The sequence below is a fragment of the Orycteropus afer genome, unplaced genomic scaffold (genome assembly GCF_000298275.1).
Source record: "Orycteropus afer afer isolate SDZICR_OR568_19922 unplaced genomic scaffold, OryAfe1.0 scaffold00147, whole genome shotgun sequence".
Classification (NCBI taxonomy): Eukaryota; Metazoa; Chordata; class Mammalia; order Tubulidentata; family Orycteropodidae; genus Orycteropus; species Orycteropus afer.
The window spans coordinates 2,360,193-2,370,135 of NW_006921734.1; the positions used below are offsets into that span (position 1 = coordinate 2,360,193).

Genomic DNA, 9,943 nt, shown 5'->3' on the forward strand with positions numbered 1-9,943 from the left:
GTTGGTGAAAGGGCTGGAGGGAGGCAGCATGTCTGGCCTTGCAGTAATAGGCCTTGGGTTACTGCTGGTAATCCTGTCTTCCTCTTGTGAGATTAGAGGAGGTCAGAACATGTGGCCTCCTTGATGTTTTAGCACTGTCTTATTCTGGAAAGTCTGCTGAAACCTGTCCACCATGGGTAACCCTGATGGCATTTGAAACACCTCCAGCCTCACAGCAACATGCAAGCCACCACAGTACGACAAACTGACAGACAAGTTCATCTCCCTTAGCTGTTCCAAACCCCTCCACTCACTTCCTGGTCTCCATTGTTGTTGTTATTATATGCCATCAAGTCGGACCCAACTCCTAGCGACTCCTCCTTGGGTTTCTGAGGCAGTATCACTATGGAAGTAGACTGCCCCATCTTCCTTCCGAGAAGTGGCTGGTGGGTTTGAACCGCCAGCCTTCTGGTTAGCAGTCAAGTGCCTTAGCCATTATGCTACCAGAGCTCCCTGGTCTCCATTAGCTGTTCCAAATCTCTGCTGGCTCACTTCCTCATCTCCCTTAGTTGTTCCAAACTGCCACTAGCTCGCTTCCTGGTCTCCCTTAGCCATTCCAAACTGCCACCCTACTGATCACCTAATAAATTCTCTTGAGAAAATTAATGAACATCTCCTTTTTTAACCACTCATCACTAACTTTTATTCAGGGAACAGCCTTTCTCTGCATACCATTCAGGTAATCAGCAGGAACAACCGTATCATAATATAATCCATTCAGTGGGCTCTGGACACCTAACACAAACTAAGCCAATCACATCAGAGCACTCTTTTAGCAACAATGACTGGTCTAGAGATAAACCTTTGACCCAACATTAAGCCACTTATCCAGTTTTTGTGCTTAAAACAGAAAGATAGCTCACCAATATTCTCAAGTTTTTAGACTGTTGTTAAAGTGCCACACTGACCAGAGAAACTGAGAAAGCTGGTGTGTAGAAAACACATTGATGGGAGAAAACTGAAACTAAGATACACAGAAAGGCACAAGTAAGAGATAAAAAAAAAAAGTTCTGAGTGTTCCAATTCCTAACTCTAGCTAATTCTGAGACTTGGCTTATAGTAAGTTCATGTTGGATTCCTCTAATCATCGAGACTTGTTAGTAACAGAAAATGATAAAGAGACTAAAACTCACCTGTGTGACTTTACCAGCCTAATCTTGAATTTTTATGAAATCTCCTCATCAGGATCCAATCAAAGTGGCCTCTTTGGCTTTTCATACATACAAAGCTATTTTCAGTTCAGGTTCTTTACAAAATTGTCTTCTCTGCCTAGGTCATTTTCCCCTTCTAGTTTTATTTAACTTTGACTCATCAATCATCTTTCAATTATTAGCTTAAATATTATGCTTTCACAGTATCCCAAAATTTATCTTCAGAGCACCAGGACTGAATTCCAGTTGTATCTAGCCTACCAGTACCAGTCAGTTGACTCTGACTCATGGCAAGCCATGTTTGTCAGAGAACAGTGTTCCAGAGGTTCCTATTATTTGATTTTTTTCAGATACAGATGACCAGGCCTTTCTTCCAAGCCACCTCTGGATGAGTTCAATCCTCCAATCTTTCACTTGGCAGTCAAGTGCAGAAACTACTTTGCACCATCTAGGGATTCCTGTTATCTATCCTTGTATATGTATACTGCATTTACAATAAAAATATGGCAATACTTATGGTTGTAACAATTTTAATCAATTTCTTACCTCAAATGCCCATTCTTTTTCTTCCTTCCCATCTAGGAATAAACGAGTTTCTTTATAAACTTGGCCTATATCCAGGTTTAATGGGGATATATCAAATTCAAGTCGTTGTAATTCAAATCCAAGTCCAACACCAATAGCTTTTATGAAGCTTTCTTTCAATGCCTAAGATATGAAGAGACGTTATCTCTTAGTGCATTTAGTAGATAAACTCTTCATAAAATCCACAGGCCCCAACACATCTGGATTTTTTACACTACACTACCCACCAGCATCTCCTCAGAAGGAAGTTTGGGCAAGCTACTTTCGTAGCGATACCACATCAGAAATCCAAGGATGGGTCGCTATGAGTCGGATCAACTCCATGGCAGTGAGTTTGACTTTATATTACAGTTAGCAGCTATCTTTTTTCCCCCACCTTAGAAACATGGACAGAACCCAGCTGTGACAAACCATTTCAGGTCTATGCGCCTACATTCCTTTATTTACAGAATGGGGTACTACTAGAATCTTATTCATAGAGTTGTTGTGAGAATTAAATTAACTCATGAAGTACTTAATGTCTTCTGGCATCTTTGTAAATGCTAACCTAACTCTGTTAAGTAAGGCTTTATGCATATGAGTTTCTTCACAAGCAGCAGCAATATTTATAAATAATGATAAATATAATACCTTGTTCTAGCCTTAATAACAAGTACCTTCTAATTGAACATTAAATACAGGTCAAATTTTCTTAAAATAAATGTCAGTATAATATACTACAGTATACACAAAAATCATTACATTTCCAAGTAATGACTCATTTATTTCAATAACTATATGAACTACTGTGCAAATGACATACTTTTGCTCAAAGTTGTGGGAATCATCGACTTTTATTCTCAAATTAGAAAAAAATTATACCCAATTCCTATAAAACATATCCAGCTGAGTCCATTCATCCTTAAAACTTCTGATTGTTTCCCACTCTTTGTTGGTAAACTTTCTTTTCATAATATGAAAGAATTCTGGAATTGAGCCACGACCTGTCAATTGAGAAAATACAGAATAATAGCTCTTTTGTTAACAAAATTATTAAAGACAGCACAACAAAGAAAATTATAGATCAATTTTATTTTCAGATGTAGTCACATTAAGCTATACAAAATATCAACAGATCAAAGTGGAAATTAAAAGAATAAAATACCAGAACAAGCAGGCTTTAGTCCAGAGACAGAAAGTTGATTTAACATTTATTAATTAGTAAAGTTGAAGTGAATTCTTAAATTTAAGTAAGAAGGAAAATCATATGTTTTTATTCATAAATGTGCTGAAATTTAGTAGCCATAACTTTTTAAACTCTAAATTATTAGACTAGGAGGAAATTTCCTATAGCTGATAGGATATTTACCAGAAGCCCACAACACATTATCCTATTTTGGAATTTAAATTTTTCCTATACAGCAGACAAAAAAGGAAACAATGCTTTTATTGTAATTTTGTGGGGAAAGTGGTAGAAAGCTCAAGATCATTCTCTTATTCTAAGTCATTGCTATGCTTGGAAAAGTAATATATGCTTATTTCTTTCAAATGACTGTTTTTCAACATGTTTTCTAATCTTGACTTTTCCAAATAAAAACAGCGTATTTTCTTTTTCTTTTCTGGGATGCCACTGTGAAATAACTTCATCTTTTTTCATCTGAAGCATCTTCTTAGTGCCACTGCTCAATAAACAAAATATGCCAAAGCATTCTAAAAACAAATGACTAATGTCTAACCACCTAAAATGGTAGCTTAACTTGCAAGTTCTACTTAAATGATGTAAAAACTACCCCAGTATTCATTCTTTAATCCAACAAATACTTCCTGAGTACCTAAGTAACAGAAAAACACTGTCTAACAAAATTTTCTATAATGAGAGAAATGTTCTATATTTGCTCTAATATGGGAAGCACTAGCCACATAGGGCAACAGAGCAGTTAAAATGTAGCAGTGTAACAGGAAATGAAACTTTATTTCATTTAATTAGTTTAAATGTATTTGAATGTGGCTAATGGCTACCATATGGGACAACATAGTTTTAGAAGATACAAAGATTAGTTAAAAGCATCCTTCTGTCTTCAAGGATTTAGTAACAGAATTTTAATTTGCCTTTGGGACTGTTACTGAATGTCCTCATTTTAAAATGAGAAAACTCAGCTATAAAAAAGTTGGAAAAAGCTGAAGACAGAACTCAAGAGATCTGATTCTCAGGACTAAAGTATAAATTATAATACAAGGTATTGGTCTACTGTATTTTCTAGATTACAACTGCATGTTTGTCTAAACTTGAACTCTCATTTCTAAAATACTCAACTCAGAATTCGAGATTCCTAACTAGTTGACCACAACTCTTAAAGCTTTTGTTATCAATCAATTATCCAAATCATATTAGTAGAATGACTATTTTGTTATTGTTGTTAGCAGCTGTCAAATTGATTCTTACTTATGGAAAACCTGTATGTGTCAGAGCAGAACTGTGGTACACTGGATTTTCAAGGCTATGACCTTTCAGAAACACTGCAGGCCTGTCTTCTGAGATGACTCTTGTTGGGTTCAAATCGCTAACTTTTAGGCTAGTAGTCAAGCAGTTAACAATTTGCACCACCCAGAGACAGAGAGACTCCTGCAACTCTTAAGGGTACGGGTGCCACCACATTCTCGATGGGCATTTCTTATGGGAAGAAGTATGTTTAGAAAAAAAAGCAGAGGTCTATTTCTCCTACTTAGCGCTTTACAAGCATTTAATCAGTAACTTATTCCATGAGAACTGAATAGACAATTAGAACTCCTATTATGATCATCCACTCCCAAAATGAGTAAGTGCTATATACTAGGAATATTATGATAAGCAAAACAGATGCGATCCTTATCTTTATGGAGAGTTTACAGTTATCTTTCCTTATAGAGAGTCTACAGCATCTTTTCTAGTTACCTCTAAAGTTATGTATTAAATATTAAATGAATATATTAAATATTAAGGATAGTTTATAACTGCCTATAAATTATAAACTTATAATTCCCCTATCACCCCAACTTCAAAATATTCAAAATGGTCTCTTGTGGTCCTTTAGAGCAAGACAAACTTCCTCATTCATTTTCAGGTTCATGAGACTCACTTAACTCTTCTCCTCCTAGTACTCTATGTTAATCCACAGTAGAAATCAATGTTTACTGTTTGTATCTGTTCATATTAACTTTAAAAGACTGTTATTTCCTAAAGTACATCAGCGAAGCTACAAAATCACTTTGTGTAATGAAACTGAAATATTAAACTGCTACCTGAGGAGCTCCAGGGTAGAAAGTTCTTAACCTTTTTGGGACACAGACCCCTTTGGTAATCTGGTGCTTATTCCCCAACACTTCATTAACTGGAAGCACCTTTAAAAACTCGCCAGTTAAAATGAGTACTAGTACATACTGACTTGGACAATTATACCTCAGAAAAAAGTACTGTACCTTATAAAAGTTACAAAGACAAAATTAAAAAAAAAAAAACTTAATGCCATGGAGTCATTTCCAACTCAAAGTGACCCCATTGGGTTTCCAAGGCTGTAAATCTTTATGGAAGTAGATTGCCCGTCTTCCTTCCATGGAGCAGCTGGTGTGTTTGAACCACTGACCATCCGGTTACCAGTCAAGTGCCTTATCCACTACACCACCAGAGGTCCTTAAAGATAATACTACAAATTTTAAATATTAGGAGCACTAAACCAAACCAAACGTATTGCCGTTGACTTGGATCCAACTCATAGCAAGCCCTCCTTAGGTTTCTGAGGCAGTATCGCTATGGAAGTAGACTGCCCAACCTTCCTCCGAAGAGTGGCTGGTAGATCTAAACCACCAGGCTAGCAGTCTAGTGCCTTAGGCACTATGCCACCAGAGCTCCTCTAGGAGCACTAGATCCATGTGAATCATAAACTGTCTCTTATTGAATAGATTCTGATATGAATTATATAAATAACAGCAATGATAAGAACGGGTAGCTTGGATTTGGAAGAGAGCATTATATACTTAGAGTAGAAGCACAGTTTTTAACAGATTAATATCCAAAAGGTATAAATATTTTAAAAAGATATGCCTATTGTCTTCTTTAGGAGCTCTGGTAGCACAGCGCCTAAGACACTTGACTGCTAACCAGAAGGCTGGCGGTTCAAACCCACCAGCCACTCCTCGGAAGGAAGGTTGGGCATTCCTACTTCCGTAGTGATACTGCCTCGGAAACCCAAGGAGGGGTCGCTATGAGTCAGGGCCGACTCGATGGCAAACAACAACAACAACATTGTCTTCTTTGGTGTCATTCTGTTTGTTGGTTTCTTCATGCTATAATTTCATAATATTCAACAAGGCAGCTGATTTTTAAATATGATGGAGCAATCAAAGATAAAATTTCAAATATGGATGCTAATGAAAAACTGATTAACATAAAAAAGTAATCTAGCACAATCAGTGGAAAGCAATCAAAAAATTATGACTCAAAAAAATCTGATAAATGTGCATCTTCATAAACTTTTGAAAGCATTTTCTCCTACTGCACACAAAATAGAGATTTTACAGCAACAGAACAGGTTAATGTTTGTAAATATTCAGCCAAAGCACAACAGTGCCACACTGTGGCACTTTGCTGCAAATACATAGTGGGTGAATATTGTTAACAAGTACAGTTTACGAGTCAATTCCAACTCATAGCAATCCCCACTGGGTTTCCAAGGTGGTACATTTTTATGGAAGTAGATTGCCCAGTCTTGCTTCTGTGGGGTGGCTAGTGGGTTTGAACCACCAACCTACTGGTGAGCCTTAGGCACTGTGCTACCAGAGCTCCTCACCTAGGAAATTAGAATTTTTTAAAATGCGGAGGAAATATCAGAAGAGTAAATCTGCCCCTCAAACTACTTGAAGGCAGCATAATTATTAGACTATAAAAGTGACATATCCTCCTAATAGTCATACATTTATGACTATTACGATCTTCCATTTAATCATTCTACTGTCCAGCATGAATTTAAATAAGCAGTATATATACTAGAAAAAAATAACATGACTAGAAAAAATAACATGACTAAGCAACTTACACAGAACTTTAGGGAAACCACATTTCTCTGACTGCTTAATCTTTAAGGAAAGCAGTAGATACTGAGTGTTCTGCAATGATCAAGACCACACTCTTACTAAATGTTCATTAAATAGAGAATGGTAACCTGTAACAAAATAATTTAAAGCCAATACCCTTACCTGCTACTGTGGACTTATGAAAAAGTCCTCCTACTAGTACCAGAGCCTCAAAGCCCATCTATAGCAATCCTTCTTCAAAACCCGTATAAAATGGCACCTCAGTTAAAGTAAAAAATTCATCATTTTTCTAAAGAAATGGGACATAGCTATTTAAGGAGAATTGAGCAACGTGAATCTGTGTGCTCCACGGCAGCTATCCAAATATCCAAGCTGTCAAAATAGTTTTCACAAACCACAGGATCAAAATCTCTTGTATGTTACTGACAGAGGAAATAACATCTTTCTTTCTCCTTAAAGGTAATGTGTAACAGAACATACAAGATTGTTGCATGGCACAAATAGTTTGCCCTTACCTGATAATAGTGGCTAAGGCACTTGACTGCTAACCAGAAGGCTGGCAGTTCAAACCCACAAGCCACTCCTTGGAAAAAAGATGGGGCAATCTACTTCCGTAGTGATACTGCCTCAGAAACCCAAGGAGGGGTTACTGTGAGTCGGGTCCAACTCGACAGCACATAACAACACCACCTGCTAATCTAAAGATTGACAGTTCAAACCCACTCAGCAGTACCATGGAAGAAAGGTCTGGCAACTTGCTTCAATTAAGATTACAGCCTTGAAAGGTCTATGGAGCATTTCTAGTCTGTAACACATGGGGTTGTCAAGAGTCAGAATTGACTCCATCCATGGCAGTGGAATTTAAGCGCATTCTGCATAATAATGGAGGACAGCCTTTACAGAAATGACAGTGGAACAGTTTACAGCAGCAACCAAGTTGAAAAGAGAATTTGAGAGGGATAGGAATGAAGGAAAGCAACAACTAGGAAGGGATATGGAGCGGTGAGAAAGGAGGAACTATTTTTAATCCTAACTCACTGAGCTTACATTCCCACTAAAATGTTATGAATATAGTTTTCCATTGTGGCTACCAAAACTAAACTCACTGCCATCGTGTCTACTGGCTCAAAGCGACTCCCTCCTTGGGTTTCCAAGGTGGTATCTCTATGGAAGCAGACTGCCCAATCTTCCTTCCGAGGAGTGGCTGGTGGGTTTGAACCAGCAGCCTTCTGGTTAGCAGTCAAATGCCTTAGGCACTACATATTTTTTTTCTTTTTCAACAAATTTAAGGGGATGTTTTTGAAGGAACTGAAGGAAAAGGTGCCCTGAACACATTCTTTTGTATAATTTAAACATTCATCCAATATTTACTGACTACCTGCTATCTGTTAGGACACACTCTGCTAGGTAGGCAGGTTCTGGGTATTACTGTGGTAAAGAGAACACAACAAGCACAGTTCTTACACTCATCTGAAGGAAACAGAGAATAATCAAATACCTCATAATTACAAATGAGAAGGACCACAAAGCAAAAGGACAGGATGCTCTAAGAGATCAGGTGGTTAGGAAAGTCTATTTCTGAGGTATTTGCTGCTTCATTCTTCAAGGCCTCAGGAAATCAAGAAAAAGAGTGAGAAGAGCAGTCAGAAGGTTGTTTTTGCAATGATCTTGAGCAGGAAAGAGTTTTGCCACATCCAACATATCAAAAGAGCAGTGTGGACATAAAATATGAGAAAACAGGAAAGCATGTAGAATGAGAATAGAGAGGTAGATGAGAACAAGAAAACAGGACCATGTTAAGTGGCTCAGATTACATACTATGTGCAATGGAAACCAATGTTAAAATCTTTAAGAAAATTGCTGTATTTAAAAAAAAAAAAAAAGCACTCTGTGCAGAGAATGCACTGACTGGGTGCAGGAAAAAGTGAATAGGGGAACCAATTAGGAGACTATTAAAATAGTCTGAGAGAGAGAGTATGATAGAAAGAAATAAGAAATACTCTCTATCATCTTCCTAGCTATCAAATGTTACCACTAATTTATACTTACTGCACTTCAGTTAGGAGCTGCAGTGGCACAGTGTATAAAGCATCTGGCTATTAACCAGAAGGTTGGTGGTTCAAACTCACCACCTACACCATGAAAGAAAGACGAGCCAATCTACTTCCGTAACGATTTACAGCCTTAGAAACTAAATGGGGGTCATTATGAGTCAGAAAGGAGCTCTGGTAGCATAGTGCCTAAGGCACTTGACTACTAACCAGAAGGCTGGTGGTTCAAACCCACCAGCCACCCCTCAGAAGGGAGATGGGGCAATCTACTTCCGTAGTGATACTGCCTCAGAAACCCAAGGAAGGGTCGTTATGAGTCGGGTCCGACTCAACGGCACATAACAACAACAACATGAGTCAGAAACAACTTGATAGCGGTGGGTTTTGGTATTCCAGTTAATATACAGTATCTATTCTAGAGTGTAGGAGCTCTGGTGGTGTAGTAGCTAAGGCATTTGGCTGCTAACCAAAAGGTCAGTAACTCGAACCGACCAGCTGCTCTGTAGAAGATGAGGCAGTCTGCTTCCATAAGAATTACAGCCTTAGAAACCAAAGGGCAGTCACTATGAGTCGCAATGGACTCACTGGCATTGAGTTCGGGTTTTTTGGTTTACCAGAGAGCAATTTTGTGATAGTCATTTCAAAGCAAGGAAATTTACATCCATAGTATATTTATGGGTCATTTTATACTGTCAATTATTATCCATCAAGGTTATAATAAAAATGTGGACTTGAAAATGTAAAACCGGCATTTGAATGCTAACTAGAAGGTTGGCAGTTCAAACCTACCAGCCACTCCTCGGAAGGAAGATTGGGCAATCTACTTCTGTAGAGATATCGCCTTGGAAACCCAAGGAGGGGTCACTATGAGTTGGATTTGACTTCATGGCAGTTACTTTGGTTTTTTGGGAGGGGGGGTGTGGTATAGTAAATTACTTTCTGTGGCTTTTCTACCCATAAGTCTTTGTAAACTCCAAGGTGGAATTTGCTATGAGCAACTGAGGAGCTCCTGATTGCTGAAGGTGTCCACCTGGAGTATTTCTGTTGGGAGTGGCACAAAACAATGTTCTG

At 38.0% G+C, this 9,943-nt stretch overlaps 1 protein-coding gene across 1 annotated transcript in view; it reads right to left on the reverse strand.

Moving 5' to 3' along the window:
- Positions 1–9,943, reverse strand: part of AASDHPPT (aminoadipate-semialdehyde dehydrogenase-phosphopantetheinyl transferase) — a 38,866-nt gene that overhangs the window by 12,471 nt on the left and 16,452 nt on the right. The window contains exons 3-4 of the mRNA XM_007945990.2: positions 2,637–2,758; positions 1,737–1,898 (exon numbers count right to left, since the gene is read on the reverse strand). Of these exons, the coding sequence (XP_007944181.1) occupies positions 1,737–1,898; positions 2,637–2,758 (284 nt within the window). The remainder of the gene's footprint in view (positions 1–1,736; positions 1,899–2,636; positions 2,759–9,943) is intronic.